The sequence below is a fragment of the Theropithecus gelada genome, chromosome 16 (genome assembly GCF_003255815.1).
Source record: "Theropithecus gelada isolate Dixy chromosome 16, Tgel_1.0, whole genome shotgun sequence".
In the NCBI taxonomy this organism is placed as follows: Eukaryota; Metazoa; Chordata; class Mammalia; order Primates; family Cercopithecidae; genus Theropithecus; species Theropithecus gelada.
In genome coordinates this window covers 30613175-30637174 of record NC_037684.1, presented here as the reverse complement: position 1 = coordinate 30637174, position 24000 = coordinate 30613175, and the positions used below count along the sequence as shown (strand labels likewise).

Here is a 24000-nt window from a genome sequence, read left to right as displayed (position 1 = left end):
TTTTTTTTTTGAGACGGAGTCTCGCTCTGCCGCCCAGGCTGGAGTGCAATGGCCGGATCTCGGCTCACTGCAAGCTCCGCCTCCCGGGTTCACGCCATTCTCCTGCCTCAGCCTCCCGAGTAGCTGGGACTACAGGCGCCCGCCACCGCACCCGGCTAGTTTTTTGTATTTTTTAGTAGAGACGGGGTTTCACCGTGTTAGCCAGGATGGTCTCGATCTCCTGACCTCGTGATCCGCCCGTCTCGGCCTCCCAAAGTGCTGGGATTACAGGCTTGAGCCACCGCGCCTGGCCAAGCTATTTGTTTAAAATAGTTAATGCCTTTGACACAGTAACATGCTCAATGATGTACAGTTCAGCTTTTCTTTATTACATCAAAAATGGGAAACTTTTGGCCGGGCGCCAAAAGTTTTGTGAGCCTGAGATTACAGGCTCACACCTGTAATCTCAGCACTTTGGGAGGCTGAGGCAGGCGGGTCACCTGAGGTCGGGAATTCAAGACCAGCCTGACCAACATGGAGAAACCCCATTTCTACTAAAAATGCAAAATGCAAAATTAGCCGGGTGTGGTGGCACATGCCTGTAATCCCAACTACCTCGGGAGGTTGAGGCAGGAGAATTGCTTGAACCCCAGAGGCGGAAGTTGTGGTGACCCGAGATCGCGCCACTGCACTCCAGCCTGGGCAACAACAGTGAGACTCCGTCTCAAAAAAGAAAACCAATTGGAAACGTCTTAGTTTATTTTTGTTTATTTTATTTTATTATTTTTTTTTTGAGATGGAGTCTCCCTCTGTCTGTCGCCCAGGCTGGAGTGCAGTGGCATGATTTCGGCTCACCGCAGGCTCCACCTCCCAGGTTCACGCTGTTCTCCTGCCTCAGCCTCCGGAGTAGCTAGGACTACAGGCGCCCGCCACCATTTCTGGCTAATTTTTTGTATTTTTAGTAGAGACGGGGTTTCACCATGTTAGCCAGGATGGTCTCGATGTCCTGACCTCATGATCCGCCTGCTTTAGCCTCCCAAAGTGCTGGGATTACAGGCGTGAGCCACAGTCTTAGTTTATTTTTTATTTTATTTGAGATGGAGTCTTGCTCTGTTGCCTAGGCTGAAGTGCAATGGCATGATCTCAGCTCACTGCACCCTCCGCCTCCCGGGTTCAGGTGATTCTCCTGCCTCAGCCTCCCGAGTAGCTGGGATTACAGGCACTTGCCACCATGCCTAGCTAATTTTTGTATTCTTAGGTAGAGATGGGGTTTCACCATGTTGGCCAGGCTGGTCTTGAACTCCTGATGTCAAGTGATCTACCTGCTGCAGCCTCCCAAAGTGCTGGAATTACAGGCTTGAGCCACCATGCCTGGCCCATTCATTGTTTTTTTTGAGACAAGGTTTCACTGTTGTCACCCACGCTAGATTGCAGTGGTGTGATCATGACTCACCATACCCTGGAACTCCTGAGCTCAAGCGATCATTCCACCTCATGGCTGAGACCGCAGGAGTTCATCACCACACCAGGCTAATTATCTGTGTATTATGTGAAAAAGTTTTAAAACCATAGTGTTTTTATGTGTGAATTTTTAAATGAAGAGAATAGCCTGTTTTCACATTTTTAGACTACATATGTAGATAATGAATTATTTTTTAAATGTTTTATTATGGAAAGGTTAAAACATGTGTAAGTAAACAGAATAATATTGTGTGCCACCATGTACATACTATTATTTTTTTCAATTCATGGCCAATTTTGTGTCCTCCATACCCCAGTATGGAAGCCCCTTTTTTTTTTTTTTTTTTTTTTTTTTTTTTTTTTTTTTTTTTTGAGACGGAGTCTTGCTCTGTCGCCCAGGCTGGAGTGCAGTGGCCGGATCTCAGCTCACTGCAAGCTCCGCCTCCCGGGTTTACGCCATTCTCCTGCCTCAGCCTCCCGAGTAGCTGGGACTACAGGCGCCCGCCACCTCGCCCGGCTAGTTTTTTGTATTTTTTAGTAGAGACGGGGTTTCACCGTGTTAGCCAGGATGGTCTCGATCTCCTGACCTCGTGATCCGCCCGTCTCGGCCTCCCAAAGTGCTGGGATTACAGGCTTGAGCCACCGCGCCCGGCCTTTTTTTTTTTTTTTAGACGGAGTCTGGCTCTGTCCCCCAAGCTGGAGTGCAGCGGCCGAATCTCAACTCACTGCAAGCTCCGCCTCCCGGGTTCACGCCATTCTCCTGCCTCAGCCTCCCGAGTAGCTGGGGCTATACGCCTGCCACCTCACCCGGCTAGTTTTTTGTATTTTTTTTAGTAGAGACGGGGTTTCACCGTGTTAGCCAGGATAGTCTCGATCTCCTGACCCAGTGATCCGCTTGTCTCAGCCTCCCAAAGTGCTGGGATTACAGGCTTGAGCCACCGCGCCCGGCCATGTGTGTCATATCATTTAATCTAGGTATTTCAGTATATTTTTCTGAAAAAGAGACTTCAAGAAACATCTGCCATCATTATCACATGCAAAAAATTAATGATTCTAGTCAGTGTTCACATTTCCAATTTTCTTATAAATGTCAGAAATGATACTTCTTTTTTTCTTTTTTGAGACAGGGTCTTGCTCTGTCTCCCAAGCTGGAGTGCAATGGCACAATCAGAGCTCACTGCAACCTCAACCTTCTGGCTCTAGCAATCCTCCCACCTCAGCTTCCCAAGTAACTGGGACTACAAGCATGCACCACTACACCTAGCTAATGTTTTTCTTTTCAGTAGAGATGAGGTCTTGCTATGTTGCCCAAGCTGGTTTCAAACTCTTCAACTCAAGTGATCCTCCTGCCTCAGCCTCCCGAAGTATTGGGATTACAGGCTTTAGGTACCACACCTGGCCTGTTGTGTGTGGTTTCGGTTTTTGGGTTTTTTTTTAAACTTTTTTTTCCCCACAAACCAATTTGTTAGTGTTTAGGTGGCTTTTTCTGTTTTGCTTTTTTGTTTTTTGAGATAGGGTCTTGCCGTGTCACCCAGGCTGGAGTACAGTGGCACGATAACGGCTTGCTGCAACCTTAGTTTCCCGGACTCAAGCTATCATCCCACCTCAGCCTGCTGAGTAGCTGGGATTACAGGAGCCCGCCACTATGCCCAGCTAATTTTTGTATTTTTAGTAGAGATGGGATTTTGCCATGTTGGCCACGCTGGTCTTAAACTCCTGACCTCAGGTAATCCACCTGGTTTGTTTGTTTATTTTTGAGACGGAGTGTCGCTCTTGTTGCCCAGGCATGTGCTACCACACCTGGCTAATTTTTTTGTATTTTTAGTAGAGACATGTTGGCCAGGCTGGTCTGGAACTCTTGACCTCAGGTGACCCACTTGCCTTGGCTTCCCAAAGTGCTGGGATTACAAGCGTGAGCCACCATGCCTGTCCCTGTACTTTTTTTTTTCTGATAAACATGAATTCATGTTAGTTGTATAATTTTTTTTTGAGACGGAGCCTCGCTCTGTCACCCAGGCTGGAATGCAATGGCAGAATCTTAGCTCACCGTAACCTCCGCCTCCTGGGTTCAAGCGATTCTCCTGCCTCAGCCTCCCAAGCAGCTGGGATTACAGGCATACACCACCACGCCCGGCTAATTTTGTATTTTTAATAGACATGGGGTTTCTCCATGTTGGCTAGGCTGGTCTCGAACTCCCGATCTCAGGTGATCCACCCGCTTCGGCCTCCCAGAGTGCTGGGATTATAGGCATAAGCCACTGTGCCCAGTTGACAACCCTATTTCAATCTTTCCACACCACCACCTAAAGGATACTGTGACTATATATAAGATTAAAAAATAAAAGCAGCTTAACAGAAATAAGCCTCTAGAGTTGCCTCAGGCCATTGATTTCTCTAAAGCCAGTGCATCATCCCAACAAACAAGCACATTTAACAAGGCCAAGAAGAAGGGCTCTAGGGTTTCTTGCTCCCCAGTGCTGCTGCTTCCCTTCCCCAGCAGCAGCACTTGGCATCGCTGTTTTCTCCAGAGTACTTGAAAGGGCTCTCTAGGGAGGCTTGCCAGACTGTCGGCAATTTCCCCTTCCCAGAGCACGATGACTAACACAAATAGAAACTAGGGTAGGGAAAGGATATTAAGCTCTCCTAAGAAGGTTGGTTTTCCAGAGGTGGCAATAAAAACAAACCAGTAAACATTAAAAAAAAAAAAAAGTTTCTCTAAGACCTGGACTATTTAAATAGCTTGTTACAGCCCTTACCTTCCGTTCTTGTAAGCTATGCTTCAACTCAATTCAACATACCTTTGAGTACCTGTTACATGCCAAGGCCTTGTGGTAAGAAGCCCAGTTACAGAAAAAAGTAAGACACAAACTTTACTCTCTTTTTTTTTTTTTTTTTTTGAGACGGAGTCTCGCTCTGTCACCCAGGCTGGAGTACAGTGGCCGGATCTCAGCTCACTGCAAGCTCTGTCTCCCAGGTTTATGCCATTCTCCTGCCTCAGCCTCCCGAGTAGCTGGGACTACAGGCGCCCGCCACCTCACCCGGCTAGTTTTTTTGTATTTTTAGTAGAGACGGGGTTTCACTGTGTTAGCCAGGATGGTCTCGAACTCCTGACCTCGTGATCCGCCCGTCTCGGCCTCCCAAAGTGCTGGGATTACAGGCTTGAGCCACCGCGCCCGGCCCACAAACTTTACTCTCAAGTAAATTCATGTGTGTTTGTGTTCGCGATGTAACATGACAGGTAATAATAACAAACAGGAAGATATCTAAGCTGTGATTTGCAAGATAAATGGTAAGAAAATGGGGCCGAAAGGTGTGGTAAGAGAGAGAAGACATTCAGATAGGGAGAACACCAATCTAATAAGATACTTAAGGAATTGCAAGTAATTTGATAAAACTGAAATATAAAAAACAAAGGGAGGGAATCAATGTGGGGAGAGAGGCAGAAGCCAGATCATGAAGGCCCTTTTATGACAGGAGGTAGTGGGATTTCATCCTGCAGATGAAGATAAGCCAATAGTTTCATAAAGGGTATTATTTTCTGGGTCTTGAAGGCTAAAATTGTGAGCATCTTCCATAACAAGATTAATCCTTATCCATAAGTCAGTTTTAGTCCCAGATTTATCTTTTTTTTGGAATAAGCCATAATAAGAACTTCAGAGAAAGAAGAGTTTTTTTGTGTGGTATAAAATAACATTTCTTGACCAGGCACGGTGGCTCATACCTGTAATCCCAGCACTTTGGGAGGCTAAGGTAGGCGGATCACGAGGTCAGGAGTTCAAGACTAGCCTGGCCAACATGGTGAAATCCCATCTCTACTAAAAATATACAAATTAACTGGGCGTCGTGTTGCACGCCTGTAATCCCGGCTACTTGGGAGGCTGAATCAAGAGAATTGATTGAACCCAGGAGGCAGAGGTTGCAGTGAGCCAAGGTCACACCACTACACTCCAGCCTGGGTGACAGAGTGAGACTCTGTCTCAAAAAAACAACAACAAAAAAAAAATTATACAAGTAACGTGAATTCACATTTATTGAAAAAAAAAGTAGAGGACCAGGCACAATGGCTCACACCTGTAATCCCAACACTTTGGGAGGCCAAGACGGGTGGATCGCCTGAGGTCAGGAGTTTGAGACCAGCCTGGCCAACATGGTGAAACCGTGTCTCTACTAAAAATACAAAAAAATTCGCCAGGCATGGTGTCACATGCCTGTAATCCCAGTTACTTGGGAGGTTGAGGCAGGAGAATCACTTGAACCTGGGAGGCAGAGGTTGTAGTGAGTTGAGATAGTGCCACTGCACTACAGCCTATGTCACAAGAGCAAGACTGTCTGAAGGGGAAGAAAAAAAAAGGGCCAGGGGTGCAATGGCTCATGTCTGTAATCCCAACACTTTGGGAGGCCAAGGTAGGATCACGAGGTTAGGGAGTTCGAGACCAGCCTAGCCAATATATTGTCTCAAAAAATTCCATCTCCAAAAAAAAGTACAAAAGGCCAGGTGCAGTGGCTCACGCCTGTAATCCAGCTCTTTGGGAGGCTGAGGCGGGCAAATCACAAGGTCAAGAGATCAAGACCATCCTGGCCGACGTGGTGAAACCCATCTCTACTAAAAAAAAATTAGCTGGGCATGGTGGTGTGTGCCTGTAGTCCCAGCTACTCGGGAGGCTGAGGCAGGAGAATCGCTTGAAACCAAAAGGTGGAGGTTGCAGTGAGCCGAGATCGTGCCACTGCACTCCAGCCTGGGCAACAAGAGCAAAACTCCATCTCCAAAAAAAAAAAAAAAAAAGGTACAAGAATATCTAGAGACAAAATGTGAAGTTCCTCAGCCAATCTCCCATGTATGTATGTATATTCAAGTGTACAGCCGGATAAATTTATTTATTTATTTATTTTGAGACGGAGTCTTGCTCTGTCGCCCGGGCTGGAGTGCAGTGCCCCAATCTCAGCTCACTGCAGGCTCCACCTCCCGGGTTCATGCCATTCTCCTGCCTCAGCCTCCCGTGTAGCTGAGACTACAGGTGCCCGCCACCAGGCCCAGCTAATTTTTTTATTTTTTGTAGCTTTAGTAGAGACAGGATTTCACCGTGTTAGCCAGGATGTTCTTGATCTCCTGACCTCGTGATCCACCGCCTCGGCCTCTCAAAGTGCTGGGATTACAGGCGTGAACCACCGCGCCTGGCCTTTTGTTTTGAAATGGAGTCTTGCTTTGTCTCCCAGCCTGGAGTGCAGTGGCGCGATCTCGGCTCCCTGCAACCTCCGCCTTCCATGTTCAAGTGATTCTCCTGCCTCAGCCTCCCGAGTAGCTGGGACTACAGGCACGCCACCGCAACAGGGTAATTTTTTTTTTTTTTTTTTTTTTTTTTTTTTTTTTGAGACGGAGTCTCGCTCTGTCGCCCAGGCTGGAGTGCAGTGGCCGGATCTCAGCTCACTGCAAGCTCCGCCTCCCGGGTTCACGCCATTCTCCTGCCTCAGCCTCCCGTGTAGCTGGGACTACAGGCGCCCGCCACATCGCCCGGCTAGTTTTTTGTATTTTTTTTAGTAGAGACGGGGTTTCACCGTGTTAGCCAGGATGGTCTCGATCTCCTGACCTCGTGATCCGCCCGTCTCGGCCTCCCAAAGTGCTGGGATTACAGGCTTGAGCCACCGCGCCCGGCCAATAATTTTTGTATTTTTAGTAGAGAGGGGGTTTTGCCATGTTGTCCAGGCTGGTCTCGAATTCCTAATCTCAGGTGATCTGCCCACCTTGGCCTCCCAAAGTGCTGGAATTACAGGCTTCAGCCACCATGCCTAGTCTTTTCAGAATACTATGAAATGCTATTTATATTCTGTTCTAATATATACATGATTTTCATCCAATATTTGTGTTTTTGAGACAGGAATCTCACTCTGTTACTCAGGCTGGAGTGCAGTGGCGCCATCTCCGTTCACTGCAACCTCTGCCTCCCACGCTAGGGATTCTTGTGCCTCAGTCCCCCAAGTAACTGGGACCGCAAGCGCACTACCGTGCTCAGCTCATTTTTTGTATTTTTTTTTTTTAGAGATGGTGTTTCGCCATGTTGCTGAGGCTTGTCTCGAACTCCTGAGCTCAAGCAATCTGGCTGCCTCAGCCTCCCAGAGTGCTGGTATTACAGGCATGAGCCACCGCACCTGGCCAGGGCTCTGCAGTTCATGTTCACATCACGTGTTACGTAGGGGGAAAAAAGGGAAAAAATGAAGACCCAGAGTGTAACATGCTATCTGTACTAATCTGTGTTTCTGAATTTCCTCATTTAATATTAAACCAAAATGTATCTGAAAAAAATAACTACCTTAACATCTAAAAGAAAAAATTCCTTAGTATCATTAGATGTGTTTTCAATGTTAGATTTCTCAGACTGTTCAAACTTTTTTTATGGTTGATTCCTTCAAATAAGAACTAGCTTTTCCTTTATCTTACTGATGTGATGCCTTACACTTATTGATTTTTTTGTATGTTAAACCGCCCTTGCAGTCTTGGGATAAATCTCATTTGGTCATGGTGTATAATCCTTTTAACATGCTGCTGAATTTAACTTGCTAGTATTTTATTGAAGATTTTTACATCTATATTCATAAGGAATATTGGTCTACAGTTTTATGGTGTCTTTGGTATCAGGATAATGCTGGCCTCACAAAATAAATCAAGAAGTGCTTCCTTTTTTGTTTTTTTGGAAGAGTTTGAGAAGCATTTGTGTTAATTCTGGAGAACTCGCTTTTATTTATTATTTATTTATTTATTTATTTATTTATTTATTTATTTATTTATTTTGAGACCGAGTCTCACTCTGTTGCCCAGCTTGGAATGCAGTGGTGTGATCTTGGCTCACTGCAACCTCTGCCTCCTGGGTTCAAGCAGTTCTTATGCTTCAGCCGCCCAGGTAGTTGGGATTACAGGCATGCCTTAGCCTCCCAGGTAGCTGAGATTACAGGCGCACATCACCACACCTGGCTGATTTTTGTATTTTTAGTAGATACGGAGTTTCACCATGTTGGCAGGCTGGCCTCTAGCTCCCGAACTCAGGTGATCCACCTGTCTCAGCCTCCCAAAGTGCTGGGATTACAGGCTTGAGCCACTGCGCCTGGCCAGAACCTGCTTTTAAATATAGCTTTCATGCCAACTTTCTAGGTGACCTTAATCAAATATTTTTCAGGCCTCAGTTCCTTTATCTGTAAAAAGATATGTAATTGAATTAAATGCTCTTGAGTGCCTCTCTATCAGTTTGTTGCCCTACACTAGGGTCTAATTTGATAGAAAGATGTTGGCTTTCATTATAACAACTTGTTATCAAGGATGAATTTCTCCGTGAAATTAATAGAGGTACAGACTGGAAAGCTGAAGGAGCTTTAAGAAGTTATTTGATTTAGTCTTCTGTCTTTACAGCAGCAAATTATCCTCTCTGCCCCATAGGTATAGTAGTTAAGGTCCAGAAGGTTTAAATGATTTACCCAAAGTATATAACTAGTTAAGTGTCAGAACAAAAAAAGCTAGACCTCAGGTCTGTTTACCACAGAGCCCATAGTACACACGTGGCCTTTTCTGAAATTAGCTTAACTAGATAAATGATCTTTCTTCTGTTTTTCTTCCTCTGTAGGTTCTTTGCCCTGACATCCCTTCGTCTTGTGTTTTTACTTGCATTTGGCTTGATGATCATTGTGTGTATTGATCAATGGAAGAACAAAATCTGGCCTGAAATAAAAGGTGAGTTTGGTAGCATTTAGAACAGTCTGAACTGAAGATGGTCTTTCCTATAATTTGTACCTTTAGTATTAGGGGTTTATGAGGAGGTGTATGGAGCTGGGGACTGTCTTTCAAAGTCTGAATCATTTGCTTTAGGAGGCACTTGAAGGACTTGTGCCCCAATTATGGTTCCTTGGAGCTGGGTTCTGCTCTTCCCATTGTTACTAAGCACAGGTAGTCTGTACTCACCACCTGACATATTTTTGCCAACATAATGGCCTGAGAAATAAGTAGTCCTCAAATTAAAAATAATAATTATCATTATTGGACACTGCATCTTTATTGAGGCAGTACTAATTTACTTCTCAGGAATTTCTTTTAAATTGCTCATTTGCAAAACACTAGGATAGCCAATTGTGACTTATAGAAAGTACCATGATGGCCGGGCGCAGTGGCTCACGCCTGTAATCCCTGTACTTTGGGAGGCCCAGGCGGGTGGATCACCTGAGGTCAGGAGTTTGAGCCCAGCCTGGCCAACATGATGAAACCCTGTCTCTAATAAAAATAGAAAAAATTAGCTGAGTGTGGTGGCGCAGACTTGTAATCCTAGCTACTCAGGAAGCTGAGGCAGGAGAATAGCTTGAACCCGGGAGGCGGAGGTTGCAGTGAGCCAAGATCATGCCACTGCACTCAGCCATGGCGACAAGAGCAAAATTCAGTCTCAAAAAAGACAGAGAGAGAGAGTGAGAGAGAGAACCATGACATGTAGTGTTTTTAAAAAGCTAATACATACATAAACATGAAAAATTAAGTGACAGTTATAGACCAGTACGACAGATTTCACAGGGCAGTATGTAATTGGTATACTTGTCATATATTTTGTCCCTAGCTTGAGAGTGGAACAAAGCAAAAGATTTGCACAGATCGAGAAAAAAGTGTTTCTAGAGAGTCCAGTGACTTGATTAGTCTGAGGAATCAGAAGTTGCAAAGCATTTCCTGACATCAGAGAATTGATCATATGGCCAGGATAAAGGTTCATTAAAGGGAGTGCTAGGAAATAAAACTGAAAGTATGTTGGGATTAGGTTTTTTGTTTGTTTCGTTTCTTTTCTTTTTTTTGAGACGGAGTCTCGCTCTGTTGGCCAGGCTGGGGTGCAGTGGCATGATCTCGGCTCACTGCAACCTCTGCCTCCCAGGTTCAAGCAGTCCTCCTGCCTCAGCCCCACCAGTAGCTGGGATTACAGGCATGTGCCACCTTGCCTGGCTAATTTTTGTATTTTTGGTAGAGATGGGGTTTCACCATGTTGGCCAGGCTGGTCTCGAACTTCTGACCTCAAGTGATCCACCCACCTCGGCCTCCCAAAGTGCTAGGATTACAGGCGCGAGGCACTGCGCCTGGCCCATTCTTTTTTTTGAGACAGAGTCTTGGTCTGTCACCCAGGCTGGAATGCAGTGGCACAATCATGGCTCACTGTAGCGTCAACCTCCTGGGCTCAAGCAATTCTCCCACCTTAGCCACCTGAGCAGCTGGGACTATAGGCACTTGCCACCATGTCCAGCTAATTTTTGTATTTTTTCTATAGACGGGGTTTTGCCATGTTGTCCAGGCTGGTTGCAAACTCCTGGACTCAAGTGATTCACTCACCTCAGCCTCCCAAAGTGCTGGATTACAGGTGTGAGCTACCGCACCCAACTGACTTTTTTATTTATCTTTTTTGGTTTATTTATTTATTTATTTTTTATTTTTGAGACAGAGTTTCGCTCTTGTTGCCTGGGTTGGAATGCAATGGCACAATCTCGGGTCACCACAGCCTCCACTTCCTGGGTTCAAGCGATTCTCCTGCCTCAGCCTCCCAAGTAGCTGGGATTACAGGCATGCACCACCATGCCCAGCTAATTTTGTATTTTTAATAGAGTTGGGGTTTCTCCATGTTGGTCAGGCTGGTCTTGAACTCCCAACCTCAGATGATCTACCCTCCTCGACCTCCCAAAGTACTGGGATTACAGACATGAGCCACTGCGCCCAGCCCTATTCTTATTTTTTAACAAACTAGGTCTCACTGTGTTGTCCAGGTTTTGGAGTGCAGTGGTGTGATCATAGCTCACTGCAGCCTCAAATCCCTGGGCTTAAGTGATCCTCCCACCTCAGTCTCCCAATTAGCTGGGACTACAGGTGCATACCACCACACCCAGCTAAGTAAAAAAAAAAAAAAGTTTTTTTGAGAGAGTCTGGCTTTGTTGCACGGGCTGGAGTGCAGTGGCATGATATTGGCTCGCTGCAACCTCTGCCTCCCAGGTTCAGATGATTCTCCTGCCTCAGTCTCCTGATGACAGGTGTGCACCACTACGCCCAGCTAATTTTTCTGGTATTTTTGGTAGAAATGGGGTTTCGCCATGTTGGCCAGGCTGGTCTCGAACTCTTGACCTCAAGTGATCCACCTGCCTTGGCCTCCCAAAATGCTGGGATTACAGGCATGAGCCACCACGCCTGGCCAATAGTAAAGATTAATTAGTAGCATTTTTAGGACCACATGGATGGAGGAAAAGTGGAACAGGATGACCTGTTAGGAGACTGTGGCAGTGTCTTCGTGAGAAGTAGTCAGAGAGGCCTCAGTGAATACAAATGATGGATGGTTTGGATCGCTGTGAGGAAGGAAGATACATCAAAACATAAATAGCTGGGGCCAGGTGCAGTGGATCATGCCTGTGATCTGAGCACTTTGGGAGGCCGAGGCAGGAGAATTGCTTGGGCCCAGGAGTTTGAGACCTGCCTGGTCAACATGGCGAAACCTTGTCTCTACAAAAAATTAAAAAATTAGCCAGGCATGGTGGCATGCACCTGTGGTCCCCAAGTACTTGGGAGGCTGAAGTGGGAAGATCCCTTGAGCCCTGGTGGTTGAGGCTGCAGTGAGCCATGATCGCACCGCTGTACTCCAGCCTAGATAATAGGGCAACACCTGTCTCAAAAAATAATAATTATTACATATGTATAATAAAAGACATAAATGGATGGGGGTTAAAGCTAAGAGAGTGGCAGAATGGCATTACAGTTAGCAGATAAAGGCAAAGGCAGACACAAAAGTTGGTTTGAAGGGGTGAGAGAGGAAAACTGATGTAGATTTTATGTTAATTTTGAAGTGTTGGCAAGATATTCAAACCAGAGTATACAGGTTTTAAATACATGCCCATCATATTTTATAGAGACTTCAAGGAATTGTGTAGTTCATCTGCCTATCTAATGGCTGGTGAATATCAAAAGACTTACACATTATTCAGGTAGATAATGGGTCTCCCTCCCTTTTTTTTTTTTGGTTAAAGACAGGTTCTCACTATGTTGCCCAGGATGGACTTGAACTCCTGGGCTCAAGTGATCCTCCTGCCTCAGCCCCCCAAGGAGGCAGAACTATAAGTGAGCATCACTATACCCAGCTCTGGGTCTCTTTTTAAAGAGAACAGGCAGGCTGGGTGTGGTGGCTCACACCTGTAATGCCAGCACTTTTGGGAGGCTGTGGTGGGTGGATCACCTGAAGTCAGGGGTTCAAGACCAGCCTGGCCAACATGGCAAAAACCCGTCTCTACTAAAAACACAAAAATTAGCTGGGCATGGTGGTGGGCGCCTGTAATCCCAGCTACTTGGGAGGCTGAGGCAGGAGAATCGCTTGAACCCTGGAGGCGGAGGTTGCAGTGAGCCAGGATCGTGCCACTGTACTCCAGCCTGGGCGGCAGAGTGAGACTCTGTCTCAAAAAAATAAAGAGAACAGGTATTTTTCAGCTGGGTGCGGTAGCTCACGCCTGTGATCACAGCACTTTGGGAGGTAGAGGAGTTCGAGAGCAGCCTGGCCAACATGGTGAAACCCCATCTCTACTGAAAATACAAAAATTAGCCAGGTGTGGTGGCGTGCACCTGTAGTCCCGGTTACTCAGGAGGCTGAGTGAGCTGAGATCACGCCACTGCACTCCAGCCTGGGCTACAGAGCAAGACCCTGTCTCCAAAAAAAAAAAAAAAAAAACACACACGGTGAATCCCCGTCTCTACTAAAAATACAAAAAATTAGACGGGCGTTGTGGCGGGCACCTGTAGTCCCAGCTACTCAGGAGGCTGAGGCAGGAGAATGGCGTGAATCTGGGAGGTGGAGCTTGCAGTGAGCCAAGATCACGCCACTGCACTCCAGGCTGGGTGACAGACCAAGACTCTGTCTCAAAAAAGATAAAAAAATAACAGGTAGGGCCGGGCGCGGTGGCTCACGCCTGTAATCCCTGCACTTTGGGAGGCCGAGGCGGGCGGATCACGAGGTCAGGAGATCGAGACCATCCTGGCTAACACGGTGAAACCCCGTCTCTACTAAAATACAAAAAATTAGCCGGGCGCGGTGGCGGGCACCTGTAGTCCCAGCTACTCGGGAGGCTGAGGCAGGAGAATGGCGCGAACCCGGGAGGCGGAGCTTGCAGTGAGCCGAGATGGTGCCACTGCACTCCAGCCTGGGCGACAGAGTGAAGACTCCACCTCAAAAAAAAAAAAAAAAAAAATAGGCAGATTTCAAGGGTTGGAGTTGTTACAACGTACCTTGTGTAGCCTGGCACAGATTGATGTGTATGGGCATCCCAGACACACTCAAGGGGTGAGATGGACCATTTTTCTTGTACACCTTGGCTTTCAGCTGAGGTCATTAGAAGGGGGCTTAGGCCGGGCGCGGTGGCTCAAGCCTGTAATTCCAGCACTTTGGGAGGCCGAGACGGGCGGATCACGAGGTCAGGAGATCAAGACCATCCTGGCTAACACGGTGAAACCCCGTCTCTACTAAAAATACAAAAAACTAGCCGGGCGAGGTGGCGGGCGCCTGTAGTCCCAGCTACTCGGGAGGCTGAGGCAGGAGAATGGCGTGAACCCGGGAGGCGGAGCTTGCAGTGAGCTGAGATCCGGCCACTGCACTCCAGCCTGGGCGACAGAGCAAGACTCCGTCTCAAAAAAAAAAAAAAAAAAAAAAAAAAAAAAAAAAAAAAAAAAAAAAAAGAAGGGGGCTTAAATAGTCCATTTGGACCTCCCTTCCTTCCCCTCGAAAAATGAGTAGGCGTAAGTGATTATTCCCTTGTCTGCAGCTCCCTAACTCTGGCAGTATAACACAGTGTCTCCTTTTTTATCAGCTATTACTGTTTTCTTTTCCCCAACCTATTAAAACTTGAGCTGTCAGACCAACAGCCTAACATTGTCATGTTTAGTTTTCCCTACCAACTAATGCTGGTGTTTGTTTTAATATTGTAGTGCCAAGACCCGACGCATTAGACAATGAGAGGTATGGAACACTAATTAAATCCCTTTTTGTTGCTCTGATTCATTCTCTTGTAATATTCTGGTTACATGTTGTTAACCCCATGTTTTGGACACACAGTGTAAGCTGAGAACCTAGGCTGTTCCAAATGATCATTTTAACACATCCTAAACTTCAGGCAGCAATATGTTGAGATGCCTGTGTCCTCTGATCTTTACAAGAGAAGTTTCTGAAAAAGAAGCATTACAGTGCCCCATAACGTGACATGCCAGGGAGTCAGCTGCATTGTTCAGTCCCAGTGAGAAAACTTAAAGGCAGCTAACTTCATTTGTCTCCTGGCTTTTATACCAGGTCATTTAGTGTTTTCTGTGACCTCTGGCTATTTAAAGTTCCCGGTCAGAAAACACATTGGTTCCTGGCATCAGCAAGTCAAAGCCAAAGATTCCTCTTGTGTCTTACAGCTCCTGCTTTCATTTCTCAGTTCATCCACTCCATTTGTTTGATCCAAGGAATTTTCTCTGCTATAGTTTATTTTGGTTTTGCTTTATTTATTTTCTCTCTGAAGGGCACATCCACCATTTCCTCCCCCTTAGCAGCAGTGGTATCAGTCAGACTGTGCTCACTTTTATCCCTGGATTGCAATCACAGGGAATTGGAATGGTCTGAGTGCAAGGAAGAAGATGTTTCTAAGCACAAAGGGCCTTGGAGCTGGGGGCAGGTTTACACACGTGGATTGGGCTGCTTGCTCATAGGGTGGAGTTGTCAGAACAAGTCTGTCCTCCTTGTACCTAAATTCAGGTTTCAACCTGGTGAGCCAAGAAGAAAGCCATGCTTCACCTCCAAAGCACCTGGGCCTAGTCACTCCCCAAACCCCATTTAAACCCGGAAGCACTGGCTGCCTGCACAGCAAGATGGGGGGACCCTCAACACCCTCCTTTCACAGCTCCCCCTTCTCTCTCCCATAGCTGGGGCTTTGTGCACCCTCGGTTGCTCAGCGTGCCCGAGCTCTGCCACCATGTAGCTGAAGTCTGGGTTAGTGGGACCATTTTCATAAGGAATGTTTTGCTTTTCAAAAAGCAAAACCCAGGCAAGGTAAGACTCTTCCCTTTTTCACTTTCATCTCTGGCCTCTCAGTTCAGTTCATGCTAAACTGAAACAGCTCCTTTACTACATGTCTTCATTCAAGAAAGTAAAGACTATGATGTTTATAGAGACAAAAGGAAGCTATAGGAAAGGCCTTCTGATCAGCCATTAGGACTAAGACAGGAGCTTGGTGACTGCTCATTTGGTGTGGTTGCCACTTAGATGAGGCCATTTTCTTGCTTCAGGATGGGAAAGAAAGCTTTCTTGTGTGCATTCTGTGTCATATTAAGTATGTGATACGTTGTTGTGTTTTTTGGGTTTTGTGTGTGTGTTTCTGTTGACTTAAAAAACCACCACCAACGCTGCTTTCAGAGAGAATTTTTGGCTAAGTCCTATTCAAACAATTTCTTGGCATGAAGGGTGCAGCCCTATGGGGTTAGCCATATAAAAAGTTTGAATAGAAGGGGACATGCTCCTTTTCTTCCCAAACAGAATCACCACTGGATGCAACAGTGGCTACATATCCATGCTTGACTTACAGAGTCTTTCAATCATCTCTCTACCCTAACCCTCCACACCCACCCCAAACCCCTACAGTGTGGCAGAAACGTAATACTGTTTCTTGATTCCCCAGTTCTGCTTGCTGAGCTGTGGGATACTGACCTTTTTGGCTGTCTTGGGCCGCTATGTCCCTGGGCTTCTGCTCTCCTACTTCATGCGTAAGTATGGAATATACCTCCCCTATGAACTGTGCCCTGCTCATAGCTTTCCAACTATGGCTAACTCTAGGTCTGAGGAGAGGACATTTATATTTCAGTTCTCTAGGATATGACCTTTGCATTTTTTCATGACCTGTTTAGTGTCGTCATGAAAATATCCTTCTTACCTTTAGCAGGCTCTCCACATACAAAGTTCATTTCTTACCAAGTCAGAAATTGAAGGTAGGTCGGGTGCGGTGGCTCGCGCCTGTAATCCCAGCACTTTGGGAGACCCAGGCGGGCAGATCACGATGTCAGGAGATCGAGACCATCCTGGCTAACACGGTGAAACCCTGTGTCTACTAAAAATACAAAAAAAAAAAAAAAATTAGCTGGGTGTGGTGGTGGGCACCTGTAGTCCCAGCTACTCAGGAGGCTGAGGCAGGAGAATGGCGTGAACCCGGGAGGCAGAGCTTGCAGTGAACCGAGATCACGCCACTGCACTCCAGCCTGGGCGACAGAGTGAGACTCCGTCTCAGAAAAAACAAAAAATTGATGAGGGTTCACTAACATGTATTGTATTACCAATTATAAAGGACTGCCTGTCCCTATTTTAGGAGAGAATTTTTAGAGCCAGGGTATTGTCAGCAGAACATAACTCTTAGGGATTTCTCTACTAGGTTCTATTTATGCCAGAGTACTTTTTTCCCACTTGGAGCATAGTTTTGTAAATTTAGTTACTTCCTGTTGGCATGTACTCAGCTTGCTTGGGGCTGGAAGAACTAAGTACTTACGCCTGTGGCTTTTGTATATCAAAACCTCCCATGATTTGTTGTGTAATTTTTAGGCATTGTTACCATTTATGGCTCAGTGACACCCATTGCCAGGTTCTGCCCTTGGCCTGTCAGCAGCATACTATGCTGTGCATAGCCCTGCACTAGGCTCTGTGGGTAGATATAGAAGTCCCTGCCCTCAAAAACTTCATGCGTAGGGGAGACTGGTGAAGATGACCGGCAGACTTGGGCAGATCTGTTCCACACTTTGTGTCCAAGCCCTAAGGACCAATAGCAGCGCTACAGTTAGAAATGTTTTTTGCAGCCCTTTCTCCATTTTGTCACTGTTTCCCATGCCTCCTCACAGTTGTCACTGTCATGATGTGGCCCCTTGCTGTGTACCACCGACTGTGGGATCGAGCATATGTGCGGCTGAAGCCAGCTCTGCAGCGGCTGGACTTCAGTGTCCGTGGCTACATGATGTCCAAGCAGAGAGAGAGACAATGTAAGTGTCATGGTGTCATTCTTTCCACTTAGGCAATTTGGGGCAAGAAGGAGAAGCCCATAGGTCTGACATACTGCGTGGGTCCTCAAAAGTGGAAGTTGGGGGTAGTTGGTAGGGGTGAGGATTGGTAGGTAAAAATGATATTCTGCTCTAGGGAAACCTATGCAGGCTTGCCAGTTTTTATCATTTGGAATCCTAGGCTCCTGTTTTAAACCTATCTGATAAAAGCTCTTTCAAGTTGAATAAAAGCTAGACAGTGAAGATAAATTCCTAGTATTTGTGCTTTTTTTTTTTTTGAGACAGGGTCTCATTCTGTTGTCCAGGGTGGAGTGCAGTGGCATGATCATGGCTCACTGCAGCCTTGACCTCCCAGGCTCAAGTGATCCTTCTACCTCAGCCCCGCCAAACCCTTCAGTAGCTGGGACTCCAGGCATGTATCACCACATCTGGCTGATTTTTATATTTTTTTGTAGAGATGGGTTCTCGTTATGTTGCCCAGGCTGATCCTGAACTCCTGGGCTCAAGTGATCCTCCTGCCTGGGCGTTCCAAAGTGTTGGGATTACAGATGTGAGCCACCACACTCAGCCCAGAGCAGATCCTTTCAACTCCTAAGCCTGGTCTCTTTTCACTACTGAAAGCTGCCTCCCAAAGGTGATTAAAAACTGCTACTTCAGAGGTTGTAAGTGTACCAGCCTGAGATCCATGCAACACATTAATGATGGTAGTACAGACTTTTCCCTCCCTTGTGTGGTCTTGTCAGGTTTTGTGTTTTATGGAATCCTGGCCTTCAAAGGCCCAAGTCCCCTTGGGGCAGCCAGTTGAATAATACCAGTCCTCAGAAGTCTGATTTAACAAGGTGTGCATCTCCTTTTGCCCTCTCTCTGATCGTGTCCACTTAACACCTTGACACAGTAGGTCTGCCTTTAGCCATCCAAAGAGTTGTTGACAAAGCCTGGTATTTGATCATCTGACCAGAATAGAAATGTGTGCCAGGCCGGGCGCAGTGGTTCACGCTTGTAATCCCAGCACTTTGGGAGGCTGAGGTAGGCGGATCACCTGAGGTCAGGAGTTCAAGACCGGCTTTACCAGTATGATGAAACCCCGTCTCTACTAAAAATGTAAATATTAGTTGGGTGTGGTGGTGAGCACCTGTAATCTCAGCTACCCAGGAGGCTGAGACAGGAGAATCGCTTGAACCCAAGAGGCAGAGGTTGCAATGAGCTGAGATCGCGCCATTGCACTCTAGCCTGGGCAACAAGAGCAAAACTCCATCTCAAAAAAAAAAAAAAAAAAACTGTGTAGGGCCTGGTGGAGAGGATGTTGGAAGCTGAGATATTTTCTGCTATGTTATCAACTCACCTTGCCATTTAGGTTCAGCAGCTCAGCCTTCTGTTGTTATTATATAGGCTTAGAGCCAGATTCAGAGAGGCTCTTTGTTTTATTTTCTGATTTTATGCCTTTAAAGTCCAAAGGGGTTTTTACGCTGGTGGGAAGGTATCAAGCAAGGCTTTGTGCTCTTCCCGCACAGTACGCCGCAGAGCTCTCCACCCAGAACGAGCCATGGACAACCACAGTGACAGCGAAGAGGAGCTTGCTGCCTTCTGTCCTCAGGTATCTTGAGTGTGGGAGCTGCTTCACTGTCCAGTTTTCTTTAGCTCCCTTTCAACCATCTGACAGCTTACATTTAGGCCATAGCCAGGTTTGAGGCCTTGGACTCCCCTTGTTCCCAAGACCAGTAACAAGAAGAGAAGTGAGACTTTGTTCCTAGATCTCAATTTTTTTAAAAAATCATATCATTCCTCTAATCAACCTAGATCTCAATTACAGCCTGATGCCCAGCACCACTCTTCCATATCTCTTTTTACCCTGTCATTATGGAAGAACTTCTGGAGTTAGTATGATCATCTTTTAAACAGTCCATTTCACCCTTGGGTCTGTGCAGTATGTGTATCCTCCTGCCACTTTGAAAAGTTATCTCTGGATCAGTTATTCGCCTTAAAGTAAGTAGGTAATTGACTCCCCCAGGACTGCTTTTCTTCCTGTGCTTAAGAGGTTATAAATGAGTGTTTTCTTTGGGAGAGCAGCCTAAAAGGGGTCAAGATTTTGAAGTTACCATCTATCCCTGGTTACATTGATGGCCTTCAGATAACTAATGCTAGCTGATTAGTAAAGCTGTACCTGGGGACTACACCTGGTTCCTGATGGCATTATCTCAGGTTTGTTGGTCTTGTCTTTTCCTAAGCTGGACGATTCTACTGTTGCCAGGGAATTGGCCATCACAGACTCTGAGCACTCAGATGCTGAAGTCTCCTGTACAGACAATGGCACATTCAATCTTTCAAGGGGCCAAACACCTCTAACGGAAGGTTCTGAAGGTGAGGGGAGCCTTTGACCTCAGTTGATAATGGCTCTGACTGTTGCCTCTTAGCTTCCCTGAACAGAGGGGATACTGGTGCCTGCTCCTCTCCTGTTTTCTGAGCTATGGATCAGGTGGCAGAGCAGCCTGAGGGCTGTGGCTACAGCCAGGATGGCACTGCTGCCCTTCTCGAAGCCTTTAGTCCCTTAGTAGCCTCAGGCACTAGCCTCACAGGGGGCGTAGAAGAAGAGAGGGGGAATTGTGTGGCCCGTAGAGATCACAGCCATCTATAAGTGGAGGGGAAAGTTACACCAGTCCCATGGGTTTATTTCACCCTGAGAAAGCCAGGGTGGGAAAGATCTGGTCATGTGGGGATGCGGCACAGGAGGGCCAGGTAGGTGCCATGACTCAAGACACTTCTGTATTCTACCAGACCTAGATGGTCACAGTGATCCAGAGGAATCCTTTGCGAGAGACCTTCCAGACTTCCCTTCCATTAATGTGGATCCTGCTGGCCTGGATGATGAGGACGACACTAGCATTGGCATGCCCAGCTTGATGTACCGTTCCCCGCCAGGGGCTGAGGAGCCCCAGGCCCCACCTGCCAGCCGGGACGAGGCTGCGCTGCCAGAGCTCCTGCTTGGTGCTCTGCCTGTAGGATCCAACCTCACCAGCAACCTTGCCAGCCTGGTCTCCCAGAGTATGATTCAGCTGGCCTTGTCAGGGGCCTCCCAACCAGGCCCTTCTGGCGCACCTGCCCAGAGAGCAACAAGAGGCTTCCTCCGGTCCCCCAGTTCAGACCTGGACACTGATGCTGAGGGGGATGACTTTGAACTTCTGGACCAGTCGGAGCTGAATCAGCTGGACCCTGCCAGTTCTAGGAGCCACTGAGGCAGAGACTCCTTTTGGGAGTCACTGTGGTTTAGGTTTTTTTCCTCCCCATCCCACTTAAGGTGATGGGGCAAGAGAAGAACTCAGCTCCCCTCCCCTGAATTATATTTGTATGCTGCGTGGCCTGGCTGATGTTCAGAGGCCTGCTTAGAGAGGACACTCACTCCCCTCCCACCAGCTGGATGCCCATTTCTGAGCTCAGCCAGTGAAGTGAGAGTGTGCTCCCCCAAGGGAGGCTTCTCTCCATCAGGATGGTACTTTGGGGTGAACAAAGTAGTCAGGGATATTGGTTCCCCTTTGAGGAGGTGCTGTTGTTTGCTTTTAGGTATGAGTGCTCAGGGGCCCTCATGGAAAGAGCCCATGCCTGCCTTCCTCCCTTCATCGCCTCCCTAGAGCCCCGAAAGTCAGGCAGCAGCTGGAGTAGTTACATTGTCATCATCTTTTTTTGGAGACAGTTTTGCTCTGTTGCCCAGGCTGCAGTGCAGTGGTGTGATCTTGGCTTACTGCGACCTCTGGCTCCCAGGTTCAAGAGGTTCTCTTGCCTCAGCCTCCTGAGTAGTGGGATTACAGGTGCCCACCACTAAGCCCGGCTAATTTTTTTTGATAGTAGAAATAGGGTTTCACCATGTTGGCCAGGCTGGTCTCCAACTCCTGACCTCAAGTGATCCACCTGCCTTGGCCTCCCAAAGTGCTGGGATTAGTCATCTTCTCTTGTTAAACCAGGATTTGATTTCTTTCTTCTTTTTTTTTTTCTTTTTTGAGACAGAGTCTGGCTCTGTCGCCCAGGCTGGAGTGCAGTGGCATGATCTCGGCTCACTGTAACTTCCGCCTCCCGGGTCAAGCAATTCTCCTGCCTCAGCCTCCTCAGTAGCTGAGATTACAGGCATGCACCACCATGCCCGGCTAATTTTTTTTTTTTTTTTAGTAGAGACAGGGTTTCACCATGTTGGCCAGGCTGGTCTAGAACTCCTGACCGCAAATGATCAGCCCACCTTAGCCACCCAAAGTGTTGGGATTATAGGTGTGAGCCACTGTGTCCAGCATGATTTTTTTTTTTTTTTAAAGTAAACTTGTGCTTTGGTTTTGCAGAACAGGCCTGCTCCCTCTCTAGCCCATCCTCATTTCTTGGGGCCTGAACCCCAGTGCTCCAAAGCATTGCTTGTGAAATTTAAGAAATGTGAATATGATGTGGGGATGGGCCTCTTCTACATTACCTTGGCCCAGGGGGATCAGCTGGCTGGGAGGATTAGTGAGCACCTCTGTATTTTGAGGTCTCACTGAGTCTTCTGGAGCTGTGTGGTTAATCTTTGGTTTCTGATAACCCCTGGGTCCATTTGGCCATCAGCCTCAGCAGTGAGCAAAGCAATACCGTACTCATTTCTATGTTCCTGTTCCTTCCTCTGCTCTTCCTTTGGAGAAGCAATAATTCCATGGGGGGATGATACAGTAGCACTTTACAAATGGCTCCATGTCATTCATCCCAGGGGCCATACATAATCTCTTGCACCACCTATTCTTTTTTCCTGTTCAGCTCCTTTACAGCTTTTATTCCTAACTTGGTGGGGCCTCCTTTAACGATGAGCCAATGGTAAGAATGTGGCTGTAGTCAGCAGAGACCCCTCTGAGGGGTATCTGTTCTGCAGCCCCTAGTGAAATCATGTGAGACAGAAACCTAAACATGGTAATTGATTCTAAACCTGTGCCAGTCTATAGCCTCTGCCTCCCCAATCAGAGCTCAAGCCAAACTCTCCTGTCCTCTTTCCTTCTGCATTAACCCTTTGCTGATCCTCAGGGGCCACTCCCCCAACACCCCTGTACTTGGGTGAGGGATGTTGGACAGAGCCTGTTTTCATGTACTGCAGGTGGGGGTGTGCTGACATGTTTGCTCTTGGTTGATGGAGAAGGTACAGAGGCCAGGGAGTGAAAATGGTTGACAGTAAGAAGGGGGAAGAGTTAGGTGTCTCATAGTCACTCACAGTGGGGTGGTCAGGGGTAATGGCATCTCCCCACTTTAGGGTTCTCAAACAGACTTTGGACACTTCCCAAGTTCAGATGTTTTACAGGTGAGCTCTGATGTGGAAAGACAGGAGGTGTGGGGAAGGAGGGGGATTTCGTGTGTTTGCATGAGTGTGTGTTTCAGGTCTTGGGAGTTGGCAAGAGGGAGGGAAGGAAGGAGAGTAAAATCTTCGGAAGGTGTTTCTTGTATCTGGGGGAATCCTACTCTGAATCTCCATAGTCTCCACTGTGAACTGAGGAGGGGAGGGGTGTGCTGGGGAATAAATCTTGTATGAGAACAATCTTTAAGAGACTGATGCTGAGTGGTGTCCTACCCTTGATAGGTCTTCTTTTGTAAATATGAGTTCTGATTAATTTGAAGTGATAGCCTTAAAAGAGGAAGCCCAGGTATGAGGGACCCACCAGCCCACCCCTATTTTTCCTTTGTGATGGCCAGAACATCACCATTGTATGAGGCTACTTTCCTTCCTGTGAGAGCCCCACCATCAGCATAACTGGCACTCTTGGCTAGTATTTAGCCTGTATTTCCTTCATTTCTAATTTTTTTTTTTTTTTTTTTTGAGACGGAGTCTCTGTCTGTCGCCCAGGCTGGAGTGCAGTGGCGATCTCCTCTCACTGCAAGCTCCACCTCCTGAGTTCACGCCATTCTCCTGCCTCAGCCTCCCAAGTAGCTGGGACTACAGGCACCTGCCACCACACCCGGCTAATTTTTTGTATTTTTAGTAGAGATGGGGTTTCACCATGTTAGCCAGGATGGTCTCGATCTCCTGACCTCGTGATGGGCCCAACTTGGCCTCCCAAAGTGATGGGATTACAGGCGTGAGCCACCGCGCTCGGCGCCTTCATTTCTAATTCTTAATATTGTCTCCTAAACGTGCAGACACAAGCACACGTTTTAAAGGCTAAGGAGGCTGTAGGTAGCAGAAGGCTTTAAAAAGTAGCACCTTGCTCCTCCACTGGATCGTTTGAGCTGAAGGGACAGCTGCTCTTTGGCTTTCAGCTGACCTCAGAAACTAGAAATACTTATTTCAGGCTCTGTCCCATTGGCCACTGTGGTCAGGGGTGGAAAGCACCTGCCAGGTGTTGCCCTGAGATTGACTGGGCTAACAAACTTTTCCACAAGCTTTGTGGTTGAACAGTAGCCCCCTCCTAACCCTATCTTTCCTTGGCGTCCAAACTACAGCAGGTGTCGAGTGCCCCCTGGGTGCGAAGCTCGGTATTAGGCAAATAAGGGTGGTTGCTCTCCAAGGCGCTTAGTTGTCCCCTTCCTACTTTTTT

General features: G+C 47.1%; 1 protein-coding gene across 2 annotated transcripts in view; it reads left to right on the top strand.

Annotated features, from left to right (window-relative positions):
• Positions 1 to 23007, top strand: part of RETREG3 (reticulophagy regulator family member 3) — an 85253-nt gene extending 62246 nt beyond the window's left edge. The window contains exons 2-9 of one of the 2 annotated variants that reach the window (XM_025362925.1): positions 9048 to 9154; positions 14393 to 14423; positions 15365 to 15491; positions 16117 to 16201; positions 17321 to 17458; positions 18988 to 19070; positions 19702 to 19834; positions 20249 to 23007. In XM_025362925.1, the coding sequence (XP_025218710.1) occupies positions 9048 to 9154; positions 14393 to 14423; positions 15365 to 15491; positions 16117 to 16201; positions 17321 to 17458; positions 18988 to 19070; positions 19702 to 19834; positions 20249 to 20706 (1162 nt within the window). In that variant the 3' untranslated portion in view covers positions 20707 to 23007. The remainder of the gene's footprint in view (positions 1 to 9047; positions 9155 to 14392; positions 14424 to 15364; positions 15492 to 16116; positions 16202 to 17320; positions 17459 to 18987; positions 19071 to 19701; positions 19835 to 20248) is intronic. The other variant, XM_025362926.1, reaches the window with a different exon arrangement.
• The last annotated feature ends 993 nt before the right edge of the window (positions 23008 to 24000 follow it).